Source organism: Sorghum bicolor, chromosome 1, assembly GCF_000003195.3.
Source record: "Sorghum bicolor cultivar BTx623 chromosome 1, Sorghum_bicolor_NCBIv3, whole genome shotgun sequence".
Lineage (NCBI taxonomy): Eukaryota > Viridiplantae > Streptophyta > Magnoliopsida > Poales > Poaceae > Sorghum > Sorghum bicolor.
The window spans coordinates 17,048,517-17,074,182 of record NC_012870.2 but is presented as its reverse complement, the minus strand read 5'-3'; the positions used below and the strand labels follow the sequence as shown (position 1 = coordinate 17,074,182).

Sequence of the window (25,666 nt, the reverse complement as noted above, 5' to 3'; positions counted from 1 at the left end):
CTATATTGCTCTCATTTGAGCTGATCAGCCAAATCTATCAGCCATGTAATAGTGTTTTTATCTTACAACAAATCAGTGAAGTACTTTCTGCTATGGCTTTTCATCAAAACGAACAGAGTTCATCTGCATCTCACGTATATAAGATTTTTTCCCATGGCAACACACGGGCATATTTTCTAGTATGAGAAAAAAAGCAAAAATGTGGTACATATGTGTTACCTTTGATTTTTATGCTTGGAGTTTTGTGGACCACGGTTTATTATAAAATTATGCTCAAATTGTACGTGAGCTTAGAAATGCTGAAACAAATAGGGCCTACATTATATGTACTCCCTCCACAAAAGAAACAATCCCAAACTTTAAATAAGTTAAATATTTTAAAGTTTAATGGAGTTTATGGAAAAAATTTTAATATTTGAGTCTTTAATTATTTTTACAAAAACAATTTTTTTAATCAATATAATGATACTTATTTGGTATCATAAATGTTACTCTCTTTGTTCTAAACTATGAGACATTTTAAATTTTCTAGATATACGTAGCTTGCTATGCTCTTAGATATACAAATATATCTAAATACAAAGTTAAACCATTGATAAACCCTGTTTATGTTTAGGATAAATACATGCAGCTGGCGGTTGGTGCGTGTGTGTCTCGTTATTGTTTGATGTGCTTAATACATTATTGCACAATAAGAATGATCAAAATACAGTTGTGCTGACCTATTGGTTAACTCAAATTGGTGTTGCTACAGCGTAGAGTGGCACAGCCTTGATTAGTGTCACCCCAAATTTTTCTGCCATCTCAACTCCATTTCTTTCAACATCAGCTGGAAGCTTCCATTTGAATTGATTTAACAGTGATCCAAGCACCAGATGCACCATCCTAATAGCCAATGGCATGCCAGGGCAAATCCGACGTCCTGCACCAAACGGGATGAGGTCAAAGTCTCCACCTTTGAAATCGACGGTCTTTGCCAAAAATCTTTCGGGCATGAACTTCTCTGGTTCAGACCATATATTTGCATCTCGACCCATTGCCCATACATTTATCAGTACTTGAGCATCTTTAGGTATTGTGTAACCGATTACTTTTGTTGCTGTCTCAGGTTGACGTGGCAACAATAACGGAGCAGGAGGATGGAGTCGAAAAGTTTCTTTTATAACCGCTCGAAGATATGGTAACTGGACAATTTGTGATTCTTCAAGATTTCTTCCTGAGCCAATAATTCCTGCAAGCTCATTGCAAACTTTAGACATTGAGACTGGATTTTGAAGCAACTCCGTCATTGCCCATTCCACTGTGCTAGAGCTTGTGTCACTTCCCGCAGCAAATAAATCCTAAAACATGATCATATTATGAAATTAACAGTCTCAACCATTGCAGAATATTAGGGACATCAAAAAATATGATGTAGATATTCGAAATTGTTCAATAAAAGTAGTATGATTTTTCACAAGAAGTTGTAGAATCTCCCAAAGAAATAGTGGCAGCCTACCAACTTGTTTTTACTCTTCACTTTCTTCAGCCTGGTGAGAGGGAGGTCTTGTATGGTTCTGCCGATTGTATATGTAAAATGCCTATTTTTGATACTTTCCACGATGGTGTCTGATACCCTTTTTTATGTAACATTAATTGTTGATGTTTTACAGCGACAATTAGAGATAAAAATTAAGCTTTAACAACTTCAAACATAATGATAATACTAAAGGATATATATACCTCTTATGCGAACTAAAATCTAGGGTTTTAATATATATTTTAATTTATATCTAATAATAAAAAACAAAATTTGTCTCTTTTTTATCCATCTATTTTTTAGTCCGTCTTTCTCTAACTGTCAGACAATAGAGAATAAGTTTAGAATGGTAATATATATTAAAAATTAAAGAACCAAGTAAGACAATATATTCGAACCATTCAAATAGGTGAGAATTAGGGACGGCGTGAAGCCGTCTCCACACCACCATCACTATATATATATATATATATAGTATCGTTGAGTCTAACATCCAGGACTACGGAATACTGAAAAATACTAAAACACGAGTACTAAACAATACTGAATTTTGTTCAGTATAACAGTTTGGTGTAGAATAGATCCAGTAGCACATATAGGTACTCTCATCTTAAATAAACCACATTGTGTATGTATTGATATTTATTTATCGGTTTGAGTATGTTTATAACTCATATTAAGATACTCTAGATCTCACGCGAAATTTTTTTAAGGAAATTCATATTTTTAATATATTACTAAAATACCACTACTATATTATATATTATAAGTATAACCACATACTCTATATATGTATGTATACTTAACATACATATCACCCTAGATAGTCTAATATGATCTACTTCGTCTATATACATTTTGTCAGTCATATACACCTTAAATTTAGAGATATAGACATGAGAGTATATATATATATATATATATATATATATATATATATATATATATATATATATATATATATATATATATATATATATATATATATATATATATATATATATATATATATATATATATATATATATATATATATATATATATATATATATATATATATATATATATATATATATATATATATATATATATATATATATATATATATATATATATATATATATATATATATATATATATATATATATATATGTGTGTGTGTGTGTGTGTGTGTGTGTGTGTGTGTGTGTGTGTGTGTGTGTGTGTGTGGATTATTGTGTGTGTTCACTGGAATGCAATCACTTGTGACAAGTGTCACACTCTTCGATGGCGCATACCATCTTGGATGCACTACACAATAATCCTCATTTTTCTATGTACGTGGTGGATCATTTTCACAAAATCTCATGACAGCAGCCCAAAGGTAGCCCCACAGTATTGATTGAACATAGAACACATGCTAAATTACAAAGTGTCACGCTCGATCTGGTTATACGGTTACTGTACGTCAGGATTATCATTGCAATCTTTTGAAGGAAAATTGTAGGCTTCTCAGGAATTCTAGAAACCATTTTTTGTGGCGCTGACCAACCTTGCAAAAGTTTAACACAAATTTGGCACCGCGTATTATGTCCACAAGGAGTGCATGTAAGGCATATGAAATAGACGATTTTCTACCCTCTCTTGAACGGTATATACGCCAAGGAATACCACTGCGGCCTTGTTTAAATGCACGTTTATTCACTTTAATCCATATGTGTTGAACTATTGAAGTGGACTGGAATAAAAATTTAGTTTAATTTCACTTCAACACATGTGTTGGAATGAAATCTAGTTTAATTCTACCGCAATTCATTTCAACACACGTGGATTGAGATGAATATATACATATTCAAATAAGGCCTAACTGTATATAAATTACTTTTATAAACTCTATATAGTTTTTGTACTCCTTGAGTTCAACATATATGGGACATAACTTTTCACTTGTCATGATCAACAAATAAATAAATAAATAAATAAATAAATAAAATTAAATAAAGTTAGATCTTGACCATCACTAGTAGTCGGTTGGCCTGCCTCGATCCGTAAATAATTAAGTGGTCCACCTGTGTTAATACTTCCTCCGTCCACGAAAAAATCAATTTCTAGGATCCGTGCCGGTCAAACTTTTTAAAGTTTGACTAACTTTATAGAAAAGAATAACAACATCTATAATATAAAATACACATTATATGAAAATATATTCTATGATGAATCTAATGATACTAATTTGATACCATAAATCTTAACATTTTTTTCTAGAAATTTAGTCAAAGTTTAAAAAGTTTGACTTAGGACAACTCTAGAAATTAGCTCTTTCATAGACGGAGGGAGTAATGTAGAAACCAAAAAATTGATGATTCTCAACTCAAGACGCATTTAAGGTATGCTTAGAAATTAGTCAACAAACGTGGACTGGCGAGGTACGAAGGTGCTATGGGAGCTCAAGGTCATTTAGGCCAGTCTTAGGCTTTGTTTAGTTCACCCTAAAAATCAAAAACTTTTCAAGATTCTCTGTCATATTAAATCTTGCGATACATGCATGAAGCATTAAATATAGATGTAAATACAAACTAATTACATAGTTTGTCTGTAAATCGCGAGACGAATCTTTTAAACCTAATTACTCTATGATTGGACAATGTTTGTCAAATAAAAACGAAAGTGCTATAGTATCAAAATTCAAAAACAATTTAGATCTAAACAAGGCCTTAGTGGAGATTTTATGGTTCTGTTTCTAATACACTCATATTTTAGAAACAGTACAAAAGAAGTTCATCCCTATCAAACTTTTTCTACTCTCATAAAACTTTCTGTTATCTCTCTCGTCATCAATATAGTTCCATGTTAGCATCTTTAATGCCCATAGAAACTCAACTTCCATTGAGATTGGTTTTAGGACAGTCCCAATACTAGAAACTACATATAGTTTCTATAATCATTAATTTTTATAGACACTACATTTAGAAACCATGGTCCCAATGAATAATTTCTATCCAATCACATATGTTCTTTCTCCATTCTGCACCAATCATATCTCTTCATGTCTTGGTTCTCATGTAGACATGGTTTCTAACTTAGACCCGGTTTCTATGATTTTTGTTCTCTCTTCAATAACTACCATACCACATCAGCAAAATACTTAGGTGGTAGTACAATTAATGTCCATAGAAACTATAATAGTTTCTGCATTGGGAGTGCCATTAAAAAGTTTAACTTATCAATTGATTAATAGAGGTGAGTGTCTTATGATGATGATCTTTGTAAATTAATGATTAATAGAGGCGGCCGTGCTAAATGATTAATAGAGCGGATATTTGTGTAGAGTATGGCCTTGTTTAGTTCATCCAAATCTAAAAAAATTTCAAGATTCTCCGTCACATCAAATCTTGCGGCATATACATGGAACATTAAATATATATAAAAATAACTAATTACACAGTTTGCCTGTAATTTACGAGACGAAATTAGTCTATAGTTAGACAATAATTATTAAATAAAAATAAAAATACTACAATATCTAAAAACTTTTCACCTCTTCAACTAGACAAGGCCTATGTGTGGCCCTTTTCGAAGGCTGTGACCAAAACTGCCCAACAACCACCTTCGTTAACCAGGTCTGTCTCTCCAAAATCCTCTACGTTGTAGTACATCTTTTCATCATATAGTATGCCAGCACATGTAACTAGAGTTCCACTATGGTTTTAGTTCGAAGAACTAAACGTGGGTTTAGTTATAAATTAAAAAACATATTAAATCACTATCTAAATGTATATAAAGCTTGATTTTCCAAAACATACATTACGTACATGCATTATTGAACGATGATATTCCCTTATATCTAAAAAAATGTGGGTGTTAATAAAAGAACTAGTAAAAACACAGATGTGCATACCGTAAAGATCGACCGTAGCGTGTCATGATCAAGCCTCCCCGTGGCATCGGTGTCCATCTCGGTGTCCAGCAACAGGTCAAGGAAGTCGCCCTTTCGTGGTTCTCCAGCCTTGCGGGCGTGCAGCCTCTGATGGATCTCCACGTCGAACGCCTGGTGCAGCCGCGCAAGCAACGCGGCAAAGCGCCGGCGCCGGCCTTGCAGGTCGGCAGCCGCGAACGCCGGGTAGAAGTCCGACATGTTCGGACAGCCCGCGGCCTCCATGATCTCCGTCACCACTTGTTGGAACCCTTTGGACTCGCCATGGTCGTCAAGGTCTGTCAGGTCGCAAGAAAACATGGTGCTCGAGAGGAGGTTCAGCATCGTCGCGAACGCCACGCGGCCGACGTCCACCGCGACGCCGGCGCGAGCCAACCGGCCGACGTGGTCGACTAGCAGCTGCACCTTCTCGCGCCGGAGGTGCTGGAACGCGTCCAGTCTGTGCGGCGCGAAGAGCTCCTTGCCCATAATCTTTCTGAGCGTGCGCCAGCGCGGCGAGTCGTTGGGCAGCCAGACGACGGAGCTCTTGGCATGGTCGCCGATGGCGTCGGGCACAAACCGCGTCGCGAAGACGGCGTCGTGCTTCTGCAAGAGCTCGCGGGCGACTTCCGGGGAGGACGCGACGACCGTGGTGACCGTGCCCAGGCGGAGGGACATGAGCGGGCCGTAGAGCTTGGCGAGGCCCGCAAGGGAGCGGTGCGGCTGGTCACCGAGGAGGTGGAGGTTGCCGATAAGGGGCAGAGGGCGAGGTCCCGGTGGGAGGCCGCGGCGGCGTGGATGTGCTAGGTGATCAAGGAAGGAGACGGCAAGGAGGGAGGCGATAAGCCATGCCAGCCACGAGAGCAGCTCGGCCATTCTATCTGCGAACTGTGGAAGAACAGAACCTGTGTATGTTGTGTATGCGTGATGAGCCTGTGCGGCTCTTTATTGAATCCATAGAGCTGTCAAACTCAGTTTTTTTCTCGATTCTTCCATGCAACAGTGCGAAAGCTCCGTCCAAGATCCAGACAATTGAATACCTACTATGTGTCACTGTTGGAATTTTGTTAAATTCTGGTAGGCTATGTAGAAATTATATTAAAAATGTTAGTGGTGTCAAAACTTAGTTTCATCATATATGATTCTGGTAGAGTATTTATATAGAGCAGATCTAATATTTATTCCAATGGTATTCCAATGGCTGATATTTCAAATGAAATTAGTAGAGAACATATGACGTGGTACGACAGAGGAGATTTAAAAGGAGTCTCCACGTTAACTCTCATAAAAACCACGTCAGATTACAAGTGGGCCGGTCTGTGCCGCAAAGAAAATTTGCAGGCTGTGCGCCTTCGCTGACGGGTGATACTCTGGTCACAAACTGCCGCTGAGCCTAGTGATCTTTTCTGCAAGGCCGGGCCCGCTAGGATTTTTTCTTTCTTTTTTTTTAAATGAGAGCGATTGCCAAATTAATGCACTGACTTGCTTATGTATAAATATCACCAAATCATAAAAAGCAAATTACTACTAAAATATAATCTCTACAGTACAAAATGACTATATTATTACGTCTGGAAGCCACAAATACATAAATTACTCACAAGCAACAATAAAAATGGCATAAATAAATAAGTATCTTTTAGGCGTTCTACTGTCGAATAATGCTTGTCTATGCAAGGATTTACAGCACCTATGCTAAAAGGTTAAATAATGCAGATTAGACTTCCTGACATACTGAATCCTGCTGCATTTCGACCTCCGATTTTTCATGATTCGTGTAACCAAATGCTTATAGTACCTTCTAGTGTTCCATACAAATTCTTGCTGCCAGCAAACCTTTAACCCTGCCTGCTACTGCTAACTAAATGTCTTCTCCTTTTGATTCCCCAAATCCAAACTCCCTATGCGTTTATATTGCCTTTTGTTGTGGTTTCGAGGCATAGCTTAAAACCATGATTTCCGCTATCCCTGCAGGATTTGTGACTAGTAAGAGTTATATAGAGCAATTTCTAGTTCTTGCTTTCCTTAACTAAAACAAAAAGCAAGATGAACAACAAGAAACAGATATGCTTGTGTTCAGGGGAGTTGAATTACTAGAACAAGATCTAGCATAGCATCCAAAGATTATATTATGACCTGATGTGGGCTTGTGCATATGTCAATTCATACAGTAATAGTCAAAATAGCCCCCTACATTTTGTTGCGATCTCTGCCACTGATGCTGAGCATGTGTTTAATATGTTTTACTGTAGCATTGTTCCTTTTCCCACCTCGAGGTTCCTTGCTATCGCAGACAACAAACCCCACAGATAGAAGCCAAGTAAGCCACTTATTCTGTAATGGAAAAAAGGTCCATCTCCACTTCATTATTAACGCAGGTTGCAGGCATACATTTGTCTCATGCAATGTATTCTTGTTTCTTTAATTGGGTATATCAAGAACACCCAATTAAGCAATCCATCCATCAATTTGGTATATATTCATTTCTATCAAAAGGATATAAATTATGAACCAACAAAACAACCGAAGAATATAGATGCTAGGAGTTGCATAGAGCAAGCAAACACTTGTGTGACACACTGCTACGGAATGCCTTTAGTCCCGGCCAGGAAGGGGCTTTAGCCCCGAATTTCGAGCCGGGACTACGCTTTCGGGACTAAAGGCACCCCCTTTAGTCCCGGCTCCGTGCACCGGGGCCAAAGCACCCCCTTTAGTCCCGGGCGGTATTAACAGCCGAGATTAAAGGGTGCTGCCAGCGGTGCCACGCAGAAGCACCATTTAGTCCCGGCCGACAATACTGCCCGAGACTAAAGGGGTCCCTTGTTTTTTCTTTTTCTTTCCTTTTCAGTTCTGTTTTTTAGTTTTTTATTTATACAATAGGTTTTTCAATATGTATTATTTGCTGCTAATATATATATATGTTCACAATATATATATATATAACAATATATATATATATATGTACATAAATATATAGAAGTTGTTCTCCAAATCTATTACTGCACAAGTTGTACTTCATCATCCAAAGATCTACAAAGCATACAAATAATCATCATTGTTTGGAATCATCGTCTCGTTAGGATTATAGTGGAACTCGCCGCTTGGATTTATGACTTGTTCCCGAAGAAATCCTGCTATTGCCTCTTGTATTGCTAGAAGTTGTTCATGTTGCATGAGTTTTTGCTTCAACCATTCAGTCTTCAATTTGAATTAAAAGAAGGTATTAGTTATATCAAGATTATCAATAGTAATTCGAGAGAAAATGAAAAGAGACATGTGTTACATACTCTGTGGTATTCTTCAGGAATTCTATTTGTTTCTGCCATAATATACTCGCAAACGTAGTATCCACATAAGTTGTTCCCCGGTTCTTGTCTCAAGATCCACTGTATGATGTAAAGATTCATCTCGTAAAAAAGACAAGATATAAGATATACCACGTACATTGACGAAGGATAAACTTACTTGTAGCTGTATTATCTTTAGTGGCGCCCTATGTTGAGTTAGATGTTCCCGAACAATGAATCTTTCCCAAACCCTAAACCAATGATATATATGAAACAAGAAAGTTGAATCATTAAGTATACATATATACAAGCTTAGTCTACTTTACGCATGCAATGGATCGAAATTACCTTTGAATGATGTCTATCATATCTTGATAATCTTGTTGCGGTTTCTTCATTGAGTCATAGATTACCAACTTACTTTCAACAAGATCGATGACTATGAGTATCCAGTGAAAGCTGTTCATAGAGACATGAGTCGTAGAGTAGGGTTAAGTAAAATTAAAGGTACACACTTGCATGTTAACTATATATATATATATATATATATAGGGAGAGTATACTCTGTAGCTAGCTACAAAATATGTTATTTTGTAGCCACCTTCATTTACGATAATTTTATATACTAATTTATGATAATATGTATACATATTTACGATAGTTGAGTTACTATAACACATGGGGATATTTACCGTAATGTTATAGTAAACCACTTAGTAAGGAGTTACTATAATCTTGTAAATTAATATAGTAATTATCGTAACTCAAAGTGGCTACAAAATAAGTTATTTTGTAGCCAGCTACAGAGTAATATATATATATATATATATGGAAATTCCTTTGTACACGTACGTGTAGTTACTCTCATCTTCAATAAACTATATTGTGTATGTATTCATACTTGTTTATCAGTTTGAGTATGTTTATATACTTATATTAAGATACTCTAGATCTTATATATATAACTCACTTGAAGTTGTAGGGGAAGAGTATTCTTTTTTGTCTTTTTGGTTCACGAAGAACCTCATAAGATTCGTATACATGTCATTGATCCAAGTCGCCGAAGGGTTTGGCTCCTTGAAAACAACGTAAGGATCAACAAATCCAAGAGTATTGTCATTTTTGGATCTGAGCTCAGTCATTTGGAGCCTGCATATAGTGAGTCCATCGACAAGTGTAAGGATTACTACTATATAGACATGCTGGAGAGTTTAATAAAAACAAAGAAATACTTACAAACAATATCAACTAATGAGCGATTTGTCCAGAGCGTCCATGTGGCATAGCTGGTGTAATTCGCTCATCTGGACTAAGATAATATCATCGCCTCGGAAGTAGTGATGGTTTCGAATTCGAACAAAAATCCAATCTACTCCGCCTTTAGAAGCCTCCATGCACCAATTATTGATTGTAAACATCTGCGCACCGAGTACATGTAGGTGCTTGGGGTTCATTAGACTTCTGCCCGGTGCAAAATTTCTCCTCCATTCATCAACTACTTCCGCTCGTGGAAACTCTAGCCTAGCAGCAATATTTTGAATCGTGGAGTATGGGAGACCGCTCTCAATGAAATAATTTTCAAGTGAGTCCATCTCAGACAAAGTGGGCTCTCCAGATTTCCTCTATACTACGCCCACATTTGAACCATACTGATCTACCACAATTAACGGGGACAAAAGTCTTGATGTGTCCCCGAGCTGTGGAACACCCTTTCCTGCTTTCTTCTTGGCGGGTTGAGCTTTTACAACTTTTATTAGTTAGCGTTCATAGTCCGACTTTGGAGACAGCTTTACTGAATCCAGTCTCGCTGTCTAATGAACATAAAGGCCAGCACACAGTTTGGAACTGCTCGGAGTGATGACAACAAGCGTGTGACAAGTTTTATGCTTCTTCAACCAAGAAAAACAGCAGCATTTGAACGACTAGCTAGTAGTATTAGGTAATCATACTAACATGCATGAGAGAGGCCAGAAATGAAATTGATATAGAATATTTCAAAGTCAGGCATCGAAAACTGAGGCATTAGGAAATACTAGCAAATATGCCCGTCCGTTGCAACGGGAGAAAAAAGTAACATAAAAATAATACTCTAGATTTATCATCAAACTATTTTCATATCGTTTGTATATATCATTAATTATTTGTAATATGTGACTAAGAAAAGAATCTAGCAATAATTATTATCTGATCAGAAAAATTCTTTATAACTTAAGTCGATGCAGTATTGCAAGAATTAAATTCAAGGTTGAAAGCCCTAGTTTGGTTTTGGATAATTGATGAAACCCTAGTACTAACCTCTATACTAAGTGTGTGTAGACTTAATGAGGTTGGTACATGCCAAGTGATGGAGCAAGTGATGATCATAGTGATGATGGTGATGACCACAAGATGATCGAGTGCTCAACTTGGAAAAGAAAAAAGAGAAAAACAAAACCCTTTGGAGATCAAGGCAAAGGTATTGCTTAGGGTTTTGGTTTTGGTGATCAAGACACCATAGAGGGTGTGATCACATTCAGGATAGATAGCCGTACTATAAAGAGGGGAGTTCTTTGGCTAAGCGGTTATCAAGTGCCACTAGGTGTCATTGTTCATGTGCATGCATTTAGAACCTAGTGAGCTAACTTAACTCCTTCAAAGAAAATGTTTGTGAAAATGCTAACACACGTGCACATGATGGTTTACACATTGTGGTGTTGGCACACTTTGAGAAGGAGGTGGTTTACACATGATTCGGCGCTTTTCGAGAAAATGAAGTGCATATTTTCTATTGCGCCGATGGGAATTTTTTGGAGTAGTCGTGGGAGTGTTTCTCGCTGAGAAAACACTCACCGGACGCTGGCTTCTGGAGCACCGGACGCTGCGTCCGAGCGTCCGGTGCAGACAGTGCCTGGCCCAGCTAGGGTAAGGCACCGGACGATAGGCACCGGACGCTGGCCTGAGCGTCCGGTGGTGTGAGTCCGGTGAGCACCGGACGCTCAGGGTGCGTCCGGTGGCTTGCGTCCGGTGATCGTGCGAGTTTGCGGAGCTCTCTGCACATGGGTCCGGTGTGCACCGGACGCGTCTGGTGCTAACTTGCTCAGCGTCCGGTGCACTGCAGGTGACCGTTAGACTCTGACACGCGGCTGACGTTGGAGCACCGGACGCTGGTGTTGAGCGTCCGGTGCCCCTTTAAGAGCGTCCGGTGACCCCGTATTTTGCCCAGTAAAAGAGCCAGCGACTCTATTTGTTTGAGGGGCTATAAATACGTGTTTGGCCGGCTTGGGCTCACTCTCTTGGTATTCTAGCATACTTAACATCCTTGTGAGCCTAAGCAAACACCTTCCACTCATCTCCTTCATAGATTAAACATCTTTGTGAGATTGGGAGTGATTCCAAGTGCATTTGCTTGAGTGATTGCATCTAGTGGCACTTGGGGATCGTTCTAGCTGCGGTTTTCTTGTTACTCTTGGTGGTTGCCGCCACCTAGACGGCTTGGAGCAGCGGAGGAGGATTGGCACGAGTTGGTGATTGTTCGTGGCCATCTCCCAGTGATTGTGAGGGGTCTTGTACCTTCCCCGGCGGAGAGCCGAAAGGTAACTCTAGTGGATTGCTCGTGTCATTGAGTTACCACACTTGTGGGTAGGTTCTTGTGGCGTCCTAGTGAGGACGAGGTTCGTGCTACACCTCTTAGCCACCGAACCACCAAGTGTTGGTCGACACAACGGGGACATAGCGTGCCGGCAAGTACGTGAACCTCGGGAGAAAAATTGTGTGTCTCCATTGTGATTGTTCATTGGATTTCTCCCGGTGATTGGACTTCATATTATTGATTGGTTCATCCCCTCTACGCGGCGGTATAAAGTTCAAACCATCTCTTTTACATTCCTGCAAACTAGAGTAGCTTACTTACTTGTATAGAAACTTTAGATAGCTTTCTAGTGTAAGTAGTGACATAGCTCTTGTGTGCCTAGTGATTATATCAACTAGAATTGTTGGATAGGTGGCTTGTAAACACTCCATTAGAGCTAGAGCAAAAGTTTCGCTTTGTTTTTTACTAACCTCTTGCTCTAGTGAGTTTGTAGAATTTTTAAATAGGCTATTCACCCCCCCTCTAGCCATATTAGGACCTTTCAATGGTGTACCTTCACAATTTGTATATCCAACTACAACAATTTTTAAATCTTTGACAATAGGGCACTCACAGACACACCCATATAGGATATCCTAATTCTCACCTAAATACAAAGCTAGCTATGACATTGTTAGAGGCTTAGAGTAGCAGCGGCATCATACATACATGAGGCATGAGAGCTGGCTTCTCCACCTTGCTTTTCTGAATTTTCTTTCCATCCATCTCAGCTTTGACTCGTCTCCCATGGATTTTGTCACTATCATATGAAAGCCTCTGCCGCTGTTCCTAGCTCTTGTGGCTCTGTAAGCATCCATCCCTGATTGCAGGGTGGACTGGTGACTCCGAAAACTTACATGTCGTGTTTAGATGGCCGCGACTATAAGATGCCGAGCACGTTTGATTTGGTGACCGTGTTCTCTTTGTGATGTCGGGCTGAGCCATCAGGCACCGGTGTGGGCTTTAACTTCAGCTACCTAGGCTAGGCCTGGTCCACGCTGCCCCACAGGCCCAATTAACGGTTGGCTTCATCTGAGCCGTTGATAGCAATCCAGTGGCTAAGAACGCTTCTGTCGGGAACAAATCCATGCGTCGACGTTTACAGCAAAAACTCTATCTTCATCTCTTCTTCCGCCGCCTTTCTCTCGCGCTCTGGTGATGAGAGAGGAGAGCGAACAAGCATGTGGCGCCAGCCCAAGTGCCCCGACGACCGCATAGCCCGTGTTCCTGGTGGTCGCACGCCTCCACGAATCCATGCCTTCGCTTTGCCGCACTGTTGCACAGAGTTGACGCAGGACGACGAGATCTGCTTCTTCCTGCTTGCAAGTTGACCAATCGAAGTCCCCCGCGCCGGGTTTGGCCCTTCATTAAGCTAGGTGCGCCGAGTTTGGCCCTTCATCAAGCTAGGTGCGCCGGGTTAGCCAGATCAAAGTCTTCTTGAGGCCATGCTTTTCTTCCTTTTCTGAGGCCGAGTTCCTCATGTATTGACAATGATCCGCTTTATAGTAGATTTTTCTTGACATATATTGGGCTGTTATTTATGATCTCGTAAAGAACATGGTTCTTTTCTTGGCATAGCTTTTAGAGTTCTTTTTCATCTTGATTTTTTTCTTTTATCTGGAATCCTTTCTCTCCCGTTGTTTCCTGCTTTGCAAGTTTTTGTTGCTTAACATTTTTAATTGACTCTTTGTATTGCACTTATTATTGTCGATTTGGATTCCATCTGCAATTGCTTGGTATCCAAAGAGGAAATATAATACGGACCCATGATGTCCTGTTATATTAGAGAGAGATTTTGTCTTGTGGTTTACGGATTGGACTCTTCTCGTTTTTGCTTTCTTCTAAGTCATGTTGCTTTTATGTTAAGGGAGTGTTTGGGACTGCTCCACAAACTCCACCGTGGAGCAGCTCCATAAAAAATTGGAGTTTGTGGAGTACCTCTTTAGGTGCTCTCACAACTACACCCTTTTTCCTCGAACTGAGTGTGTGGAGCTGAAACCGTTTGGCTAGAGCAGTCCCAAACACCCCCTAATACTCTATATTTCGGTGGAGATTTTGGAAGGTAGGAGCGACAAGGACTCTGGTTGTTAGAGTGCGATTCCATCATGGTTTCGATTTTGTTAGATTTTTTTCCTTCTTTCTTCCCTCTACTGTTCGAACATGGCTCGGACATGGTGACGAAAGAAATCTATTGGCAAACTGAAATTTTGACTCTTTATAGATAGAATATAGATGTTGATTTAACCATTGGAAACTAAATTTTACACATCTGGAACACCAAACACACATAACCATGACTTTAACCCTTCAACTCGTAACGATGGACCACAAGTCCAGAACCATAGTAGTGGATATATATAGTACCCTGAACTATATTATATCATAGAAGCACATCTAATAAACTTTAAGAGGAGAAGACTAGACAGTGGTTTTGCTCAATGTTTTTCCTAACTAGAGAAACTAGAAAAAAAAAATAAGTCGCTTGATCAGATAAGCTACAACTGATCTATTTTGATTGAAGTAAGTTAGAGCTCTATCAAGCGGATCCGAGACATGGACCACATGCCGTGAGCTAGTGACATCATTGTCCTAGCTACAACATACAGTGGCTTACATGTCCACTTGCTGTACGCCAACAGTGATTAGCTAGAGGAAACATCATCTAACAGGGATAGTAACTTGAAAAGATTGGGCAGCACAATCACGACAGTGACTCGCTAATCCATTGCATCCGTGCTTGCTGTCCATGGACGGCCGGCCGGCATGTGTTCGGCATGTGTTCGTAGCATGCTCTGCCTACAATCAGCTGTGAAACATGCCGCACACATTGGCGGCTCTATTACACTAGTGTACTCAATCTGTCTGTGCTGGTGCCATCCTCCTCGTCCTGGTCCTCGTGTGAGATCACTTCATTGGATCTTATATATAGGTGCATGCATTAAGCATTGCCCAATCTATTTAACTAAGGTTCAGCCAATGGAAACAAAGTGCTAAAAAAAGACCTAAACATTGGAGTCTAAGCGAATGAACGACACTATGAAATAAAACTCCTATAGAGCCACTACAAATGTGGCCTAGAGAAGGGATATTTCAGGATGAGTTTGATGCCTTCAGACACAAGGTCCTCCAGTTGTTTGACTTTCTCTAGTCGAGCTCTCAAGTCTTCCCAGCACTCTTCCAGCTGCTCAAGTCTGGCCCCCAGTGTCTTGGCATGTCCCTAACAAAACTTGTCGGCGTCTAGACTCGTCGTCTAGACACTAACGAGTATAAATCTGTGTGTCTACCTAAACCCGGATGGTGATGCAAGTGGAACACAGAGAATTTATACTGGTTCGGGCTAAGGATGCCCTACGTCCAGTGTGAGATCGGGGGTCTGTATTGCCTTGCACCCAAGAGTGCTTGTAGTAGGGGTATACAAGCGGGTTGCGAGAGAGGGCTAAGTCTCAGGTCTCGACTTTGTGTGGTGGACAGAGCGCTACTTGCTACTCTGGTGTGTGCGTGAACTTGCTTGGAGTTCTAGTGTTGTGTGTGTCTTGCGAGTCTTGGATCTGTGTTGTGTGCCTTTTGCCTTGAATCTGTTTTGGATGTGAGCCCTGGCTCCCCTTTTATAGTTTCAAGGGGACACAGGGTTTTTACATGTGTGACCGGTGATCTCCTTCTGTTGAATGGTGAAGTCACAGTCCCGACCCTGTAGAGGCTTATCCATCCCGTCCTTGAGGCATGGCTGACAATATGGTTGCTCTTGTGGAGGGTCGCCGAGCCCTGTTGAGGTCGTGGGGGTTGGATCGGTGACACTGTTGCATGTCCAGTAATAGTAGAACACAACCAATAGTGACACTGGTTAATCTCTCTCATACCTCTTTTACTATGAGGCGGTACACCACAGTAAAAGAGGTAAGGCTGCATAGTGAAAGAGGTAAAGCTACAGTGGCCGGGGTGGTTGGAATAGTCGCTGCCATGCCCTGCCGCGATATGGGGATCACAGCGTCCGTCATGTCGAGGGTACAGTTATCGTGCGTCGGGAGCCTGGCTTCAACGTGGGGGCTCGGGCGAGGCGGAACTTGCGCCCGAGGCCAAGAGGTCGGACGAGTCGGAGCTTACGCTCGAGGCCAAGGGGTCGGGCGAGCCAGAGCTTATGCCCGAGGCTAAGGGGTCGAGCGAGTCGGAGCCCGCGCCTGAGCCCTGGTGATCACGGGTGGTTTGCTTTGTCTCCTTTTTTGCGATTTTTTATTCCTTTGATTTGGGTATCCCTTTTTATGGTACCCAACAGTAGCCCCCGAGCCTTTGGAGGGGTGAAGGCTCCCCTTCAGAGGCTCTCTTTTTAAGGGACAATTTTGGTTGCTTTGGAGCTACTTTTTCCTTTCGGGAGGTACGCGTGAGCGCACCCGCCGGGTGTAGCCCCCGAGCCTTTTGGAGGAATGGTGTTATTCCTTCAAAGGCTTTTACCCCTGAATGTTGTAGTCGGGAGTATTTGAGGGATAGGTTGCGTGTTCTTTAAACGTAGTGCCTGTTCCCATTATGCGAGGAAGCCCCCGAGCCCTTTCCCCACAAGGGTCGATCAGGTTCTTTCTTGTCTTGTAGTTACGTCCCTCGTTCATCCTTTCGCTAGGAGGAGGGGTGGGTGGCGCCGTACTACCCTCGATGGGCGAGTATCGGCGTTCCCCGAGAGCTGCAAGCGGGTAAATCCAAGTGGATGTCCGAGTCCCATTCGGTAGGGGTCGGCTAGTGGCCCTATGGGCACATCTCAAAATACCCGAGGGCAGTCACACTGGATGTCGGAACCGTTCTCTAGGTTCCGAGGGCTCGGTGCCTCCCTCGATGGGATCCCACTCGCGTGACACCCTCATGGGTCTCGGATACGACTGGCAAAGATGCGCTGATCCCCTAGGGGGCTCGGACCATGGCCTCTATTGTGCTCATCCTCGGTCATCCCTCGCTCGGTTATCCTGAGGCGACTGTTCGAACCCACTTTGTGGGTCAGTCTCGCAACCTCTGGAACGTAGGCGGCTATGGCCTGAGGATTTTTACCTCGGGAGGATTCAGATTGATTGCAGTGTCGGGGTCAGGCGAGACGAAACCTGCGTCCGAAAGAAACCGCCCTGCTGCTCGGCTCGGGCGCAACACGGGGTCGAGCGCCGCTTGCACTGGAAGGAACCACCCTGACATAACTTTTTAGGGTGCCCCCTTTGAGGCGACTCGCGTGGGGAGTCGGAACGACCGTGCCGTTGTGCCCTGGCCGGATGTGACGCCTCACCTACGAAATTAATGTGCGCGTGCAGTGGGCGTGGGAATCGGGAGAAGTAGGCGTTTCGGTTTTTTTCACCTGATCAGAGAGGGCGTGATGTTTGTTCGTTTCGTCGTCGACCTTCTACGTGGGAGGTGAAGCCGTGGCGTGCTCCTTCTATAAAAGCGGCAGTGGGGGTCCTGATCCCTTTCTACCTGCTCTTGCTCCCAAAACGCTATTGCCTCCCAATCATCTTGCCGCCGCCTTTTCCGCTCTACCCTGCAAGCATCCTCCTGCGCTCGCAGTCATGGCCGGCGACGATGCGTGGTACCCCTGCAATGTGACAAGGTCCGCGCTAGAGGCGCGTGTGAAGAGCAGACTTCTCCATCCCATCACGGATGAGGGGTCGCCGGAGTGGATCGCTCCCCCGATGAGCGATAGGGAGCCAAACCCGCCTCCGGGCTACGTGGTTTGCTTCCTATCGTTTCTGGAGCGGGGGTTCGGAACTCCTGTCGGCCTACTCATCCGGGCGATTCTACACTACTACGGGGTGGAGCTACACAACCTCAACCCCAACTCCGTGATGCAGGCGGCCGTTTTCGCCACGGTGTGCGAGGGGTTCCTAGGGGTCCCTGCCCACTGGAACCTCTGGCTGCACCTCTTCAAGGCGGACATGTCTGCCCGCAACGAGGGAGGGGAGAGGAGACCCCTGCGGACCGGCGGTTGCACGCTGTAGCTCCTCCAGTTGCGCTCCCATCAATACATCTGGAGTAGCATGCCTACGTTGAACCGAGGGTGGCAGAACGGATGGTTCTACCTCCGGAACGACGGCGGGCTGCTCCCGGAGTATACTGGGAAGATGGTTGTTGAGTGCCCCGCGAAGTGGGGGTGGGGCGCCCCTGCGGAGGAGCAGAAGAGGCTCGGTCCCCTTCTCGCGGGGCTCGATGAAAGCCCAAGTTTGGTTTTGGTAATTAATGACACCAAGTTGCTAATGCATTATATTTAAGTGATTTGAGTTAGGCATAGCAACACAAGTGATAAAGGAGCAAGGTGGCATGGAAAGGTGGCCACATGATCACAAAGGGATGAAGCATGAAGTGAAGATCATGATGATAGACGAGGAGCAAAGTTATCAAGGCAAAGGTATAAACATAGGGTTTTACTTTTGCCGGTCTAAGATGAGTAGAGAAGTGATTGACCAGATTTTGGATAGATAGCCGACTATCAAGAGGGGAAATCATGGTCATCTCTCGAATCAAGTGCTACTAGGTCCATATCTTGAGCATATACATTAGGATCTAGTAAAGTGCTAACCTAACTCCTTTTGGTTAAATGTTTGTGAAAAGCTAACACACATGCACTTTGGTGGTGGACAGTTTGGTTGAGAGGGATTTGGGTTCCTCTCCTAGGGATTCGGCGCTTTTGAGAAAATTAAGTGCATATTTTCTATTGCGCCGATGGGAAATTTGGAGAAGTCACGGGAGTGTTTTTCGCTGAGAAACACTCACCGGACGCTGGCCTCAGAGTCCGGTGTGCTTGACCCTGCTAGGGTTGAGCACCGGACGCACTCTGAGAGCGTTCGGTGGTTAGCGTCCGGTGTGAGGAGGTTTTGCAACCTTCTCTACGCCTTAGTCCAGTGAGCACAGGACGATACCGGTGCTTAGCGTCCGGTGACCCTGCAGGTTTGCAGAACTCTCTGCGCATGAGTCCGGTGTGGACCTGCAGAGCGTCCGGTGATCCGCAGGTGACCGTTAGGATCTGACACGTGAGATCCAAGAAGGACATGTGGCCAACCCCTGAGCACCGGACGCTGGAGGTCGAGCATCCGGTGATCACTTGTTAGCGTCAGGTGCCCCTGATTTCAGCCCATTGAAAGTGGCTAACGGCTAGTTTCTTTGAGGGGGCTTATAAATAGTTGGTTGCCGACTTTGGGAGGTTCTCTCTTGTACATTTGATTACTTGAGACATATGTTGAGCTAGAGAACACTCCCTCCACTCATCTGCTTGCTTGATTGCTCATCCTAGTGAGATTGAGTGAGATTCAAGTGCATTGCTTTGAGAGTTGCATTTAGTGGCACTTGATTCTTGAGTTTGCTGCGGATTTCTTGTTACTCTTGGGTGTTTCCCGACGCCCTAGATGGCTTGGAGCAGCGGTGGTGTTGAGCTCGTGATTGGAGATTGTTTCGAGCCTCACCTAGTGATTTGTGAGGGGTTCTTGAGCCTTCCCCGCGGGAGATCGCAATTGGCTACTCTAGTAGATTGCTCGTGGCTTGGAGGATCCCCATCTTGTGAGTGGATGTGCGGCACCCGCTGAGGGTTTGGCTTTGGATTGCCAATTAGCTCGTGATCCATCAAGTGGGTGTATCGCCACAACGAGGAGTAGCTTGCTGGGAAGCAAGTGAACCTCGGTAAAAAATCTTGTGTCAACTCTTGCTGAGGATTCTCTTGTGATTGTGAGTGATTGGTTGGATATATCTCTACTCTACAACGTTGGTATAACAATATCTCTCTACTCCTTTACTTACTTGTTTACCTTGCTAGTTGTTTAGCTTGTTTAGTTTAATCTTGTTGTTTAGGAGTGTAGCTAACCTTCTCTTGTTGTTGTGCTTTAGTGTTTAGCCTTGTACTAGCCTGTATAGGTGGCTTGCATAGCTTAGTTGAGCTAGTGCTAGAATTGCTTCGCCATTTGTTTTACTAACTCACTTGCTTAGTGAAGTTTGTAGAAAGTTTAAATAGGCTATTCACCCCCCTCTAGCCATTTGGACCTTACACTCGAGAAACTACGTCAAGTCATGGTTACTGTGGCCACGGTGGCAACGGCGTTCCACAAGCGGAGCCTGCTACCGCTGGCGCAGCGGCGGGCGTTCATGTGGGAGATGACCCGGGAGGTCCCCTGGGTCGGGACGCGGATGCTGGAGGCGCCAGTGTTGGCGACGGACATAGCCACCCGGGTCTCGAGGACCACGCACCCGGATCTGAAGGATTCCCGGGTGGTGCCGATGCGCCCTGAGAAGGGCTATATTTCTCTGGTGGCCGGGACGCTGCTTTTATCTTTGATTTTGCACCCGTTTCTCTTCTCCCTCGCCTTAGCCTTGATTGCCGCTCGTTTGCAGGGAATGGGGATCGTCAAGGACTCCCTGCCCCCAGTCCCAGAGGACAAGGAGCTCCGAGCCAAAAATCAGGCCCGGAATGAGGAGCAGAAGAAGGCCAAGGAGGAGAAGAAGGCGAAGAGCGCGAGGAAGGCGCAGCGTCGTGAGACCACCGACAATAACCGCCGCGAGGCTGAGAAGGCGGGGCTCCCTGTGCCCGATTCTCCCGAGACTTCGGTCTCGGAGGTAGAGGGCGAGGGAGATACGCACTGGCTCAACGAGCTGGCGGACGAGGATGACGAGGATGAAGTGATCCCCCCTGTCGGCGGGGGGATCGAGGCCCGAGAGGGGTCGAAGGCCCGAGGGGGGTCGGAGGCCCTCGAGGGGTCTCAGGCACCGGGGGGCGAAAGAATCGCCCCCTATATCATTGTGGATGATGAAGAGGACGGCGCCCCACGGGAGGGCTCTGTCCCCCCGGGTCCCCAAGAGGGGGAAAGGGCGCCGGCCGGCGGGTCTGAGATGCCCCCACAACCGGTGGCGTCGACGGGCCCATCTAAGCCCCGACCATGGGTAGGGGCGGAGGTAGAAGGCTCGGCAGAGGCGCCGCGGACCGAGGCCACCGTTGGAGCCCCCTCGCCAACCACTGGGGAGACGGGGGTCCAACCAATGACCCTCGGTGCTTCGGGTGGCGCCCAGGGAGCTCCAAGCTCCCAGAAGAGTACTGCCCCCCGAGCAAGGTATGTACAGGATTTTTGACTTTTCTTTTGATTTTTTGGTTTTCTCTTTCTTCTAACTGGTGTTATCTCCTCATCAGCCGGAAGCACAAGGTGGCTTCAGTGGGGCTCGCACCCCTGAAGGCCGTGAAGAGGGGGGCTCAATCGACCCCTGGGTCAGCGAGGCCCAAGTCGCCGCTCCCTGAGCCGCGAAGAGGGCGAGCTCCCCACGAGGAAGGGGGGCAGAAGATGAGGGGGAAGATGCAAGATCCCCCAGCGAAGGAGGCAGGAACGCCGAGACCCCAAGAGCCAGAGGGGACGATCCTGGCCCTCGGGGCTGTTCCCCCTTTGGGGGACGCTGGCTAGGAGGATCAGGGTCAACCTGGACATGCCGAGGAAGGCCAGGCCGAGGTGGCGCTCAGTGTGGAGCCTCCCGAGAGGTCACACGGGAAGGGGGCGGCCCGACACGAGGCCCCCGCACGGGAGGGAGGAGGGAACATGGCCTGGGGCCAGAGTCCCATGGTTTGGCCCAACCCTGACGATCCGGAGGGGAGGGCCAGGTTTGTGCTGGACGACCCGTCAGAGGCCTATCTCTGGCAGGATCTTGAAGAGTGCAGACACGCTAGCGTTGAGGCGATCAACCGGGCGTCCGAGCTCGTGAGCCGGGACATGTTTAAATTCGCCCAGGTAAGGTCTCCGTCTCTTTTGGTGAAGTGTTTTACGTCTTTGGGTCAGTTCCTTGCATAATGTTTGAATTTGCAGGCGCTCCAAGCAGCTTCTTTGGAGAAGTCGATGTTCCTCCGTGGGGAACGGGACGCCTGGGCGGCTTGTGACGATGAGAAGGCTGCGCAGGAGGCGGCCGAGGGGGAGTTCGCGAAGGAATGCGAGATCTCTGCTGAGCTTCGGCAGAAGTGCTCGGCTCTTGCGACCGAGGCTCGGGAAGCCAGGGAAAAGGTTGCCCCCTGGAGAAGAGGGTCAACGACCTTGCCCTGGAATCCTAAGAACAGAGTGCCGCCGCCGAGAGGTACAAGGGCCAGGTTGCTCGGTTGGAAGCTTTGCTCGCTGAGAAAGACCTCGTCCTTAACCAAGCTCAGGCTGACCTCTCTGCGGCTCAGGGTGAGGTCGTGCACTGGCATCGGAGCTCGGCGGAGAATGGGAAGCGTGCCGAGGGTAAGAACTGAGTCTTTTACCTTGGCTCTTTAGTATTCGGATTTATTTTCCTGACTTTTGTCTTCTCATTTTTTGCCAGAGCTGGAGAAGAAGGTGGCGGAGGTAGCCTCTACCGCTGATGCCCTGCAGAAGTCCTTTGACGCCAAGGTAGCGGACGGCTCAGCTCTAGAGGCTGTGGTTGCCTCGGCATGCGAGGGGCTCGGTTTATCAGCGAACGCATCGGGGTCGTCGCTGCAGAGCCATATCGAGGCTCTGTACTCCCGGGTCGGGGAAAGGATGAGGGAGGCACTCCATGCCGGGGCAAAGAAAGCCCTGGCGGTGGTGAGCTCTCACTACGTTAGCATCAATTTGCCGGCGATTTGTGAGGGCTATGTCCTCCCTGACGACGAGGCGGAGGCCCATGAGGAGCTGCAGAAGCTTGGTGACGCCGCGGACGCCCCGGGAGATGCTCTGGCCGCCTTCTTCGATGCTGAAGTGGAGCTTCCTCCCCTCGGCGCGTAGGGACCTGGGCAATCAGGGCAGTAAGGCCCTTATAGTTAGCTATGTTTTGTTTGTGAACATCAAAGGCTGATGGGCCTTGTTTTTGTATGAAACTTTGATGTTGAATATGGATGTTTATATGATTGTTCCTTTTAAGATTTCCTTTATGTCTTTTGTTATCTTTTTCCCTATACGGACCCGACCTCGGGGGCGCGGGGTCGGATGAGCCTCTTAGGGTCTGCGTTAGTCAGAGCAGCCCGAGCCTAAGTCTTTTTCTCTTCCTTAGTAGTTTAGAAGTTTGGATCCGTCTCCTGATCCTAGGGGGCGAGTGGAGGTCGTCCTAGCCTGTGGGCATGGATCTTTCCTCGGGCTCACGCCTTCCTAAGATTTAGGGGATGGATCCGTGGCCTCTTAAGTTCTTTTAGGAAACGAAAGAAAGACCTTGGGTCAGGGCACTTTAACTTGTGCGAAAAAAGGAAGGAAAATTCGGAGTTGCCATAGGGGGTTCCCCCCGTGTAGCCCCCGAGGGAGGCTCGGATTCTGCAAGGCAGAGCCGAGGCTTACTCTCTAAAAAGAAACAACCACATAATTTGAAGTTCCACTATTCTTTCGAGGAAATGAACAAATGGATATCTTTACAAAATTCTAAGGGTACAAGCGACGTAGCTGTTCTATGTTCCACGCATTTTTGAAGACCTCCCCTGCTTCGTTGGCGAGCTTATAAGTGCCGGGTCGGAGGACCTCGGTGATGACGAAGGGCCCTTCCTAAGGAGGCGTGAACTTGTGACGACCCTTGTTGCTTTGCTTGAGCCTCAGCACCAAGTCGCCGACTTGAAAGGCTCGGCCTCGGATACGTCGAGCGTGGTAACGTCGGAGGGCCTACTGGTACTTGGCAGAGTGTAGGAGGGCTACATCTCTGGCTTCATCCAGCTGGTCCAGCGCGTCTTCTTGGAATGTCTTGCAGCTATTTTCATCATAGGCTTGTACCCTTGGAGACCCGTACTCCAGGTCTGTGGGAAGGACAGCTTTCGACCCATAAACCATGAAGAATGGGGTGAAGCCTGTGGCTTGGCTTCAAAAAGTCCTTAGATTCCAGATCACGGCCGGTAACTCTTTGAGCCACCTTTTTCTGAACTTGTCCAAACGGTTGAAGATCCTAGGCTTCAGGCCTTGGAGGATCATGCCATTGACACGTTCTACCTGGCCATTTGTCTTCGGATGAGCTACTGCTGCCCAGTCCACACGTATGTGGTGCCTGTCGCAGAACTTCAGGAATTTTCATCCGGTGAACTGCGTGTCGTTGTCAGTGATTATGGAGTTGGGCACTCCAAATCGATGGATAATATATGTAAAAAACAGCACTGCTTGTTCGGCCTTGATCCTTCTGATGGGTCGGACCTCAGTCCACTTGGAGAACTTGTCAATTGCAACAAGCAAGTGGGTGAAGCCCCCGGGCGCCTTTTATAGAGGCCCGACGAGGTCGAGGCCCTAGATAGCAAAGGGCCATGTGATGGGGATCGTCTGCAGAGCCTGAGCGGGAAGATGAATCTGCCGAGCATAGAACTGGCATCCTCACAGGTCCGCATGATCTGCGTGGCATCGGCCACAGCGGTCGGCCAGTAGAAACCTTGTCGGAAGGCGTTTCCTACTAGCGTCCGAGGCGCGGCGTGGTGGCCACAAGCTCCTGAGTGTATGTCCTCCAGGAGCTTGATTCCCTCCTGATGGGTGATGCAGCGCATAAGAATGCTTGAGAGGCTGCGCTTGTACATCTCTCCATCAAGGAGTAAGAAAGTCTTGGCGCGACGAGCCACACGCCGTGCTTCAGCTTGGTCTGAGGGTAGAGAGCCGTCGACGAGGCGTTGTAGTAGTGGATAGCACCAGTCCGGCAAGTCGTCGGGTGCAGGGGGCTCGGGCTCAATGTCTATGGCCTCCGGCTCATGAGCCACGGAGACCTCAGGATCGAGACCTGAGCCGCCTGGGGGTTGATCCGAGCCCCCGTCGTCTTTGTAGTCGACGGAAAGCTTGTAGAGGTCGCTGACGAAGACATCCGGACGGACGGTGGCCCGCTCAGATGCCATTTTGGCGAGCGCGTCGGTGGTCTCATTGTATTTCCTTAACACGTGGTTAAGCTCGAGGCCGTCGAATTTCTCCTCCAAGCGTCGGACTGCTTTGCAGTACGCGTCCATCTTGGGATCGTGGCAGCTGGACTCTTTCATGACCTAGTCGATGATGAGCCTGGAGTCGCCTCGGACGTCGAGTCGCTTGATCCCAAGCTCGATCGCGATGTGGAGACCATTGACCAGGGCCTCATACTCCGTCGCATTGTTTGAGGCGGGGAAGTGGAGTCAGATTGCATATCGCATCCTTACCCCGAGGGGTGAGATGAAGACGAGGCCTGCGTCGACCCCAATTTTCATCAGAGACCCGTTGAAGTATAGTGTCCAGCACTCGAACTGGATCTGGGGCGGAGGGAGTTGGGTTCCCGTCCACTCAGTTACAAAATCCGCTAAGACTTGGGATTTTATAGCTTTCCGAGGCTCATAGGTGATCCCATCACCCATAAGCTCTATAGCCCACTTAGCAATTCTGTCATTAGCCTCTCGGTTTTGGATCACCTCTCCCAGAGGGAAAGACGATACCACCGAGACTGGATGAGACTCGAAGTAATGGCAGAGTTTGCGTCGC

At 45.7% G+C, this 25,666-nt stretch overlaps 1 protein-coding gene across 1 annotated transcript; it reads right to left on the bottom strand.

Moving 5' to 3' along the window:
* Positions 562 to 6,345, bottom strand: LOC8065151 (geraniol 8-hydroxylase). Its single transcript, XM_002464313.2, has 2 exons — positions 5,397 to 6,345; positions 562 to 1,340 (listed from the first exon to the last, which is right to left on the bottom strand). Exons 1-2 carry the CDS (start codon positions 6,285 to 6,287, stop codon positions 735 to 737), a joined length of 1,497 nt encoding a protein of 498 aa, XP_002464358.1. The 5' UTR covers positions 6,288 to 6,345; the 3' UTR covers positions 562 to 734.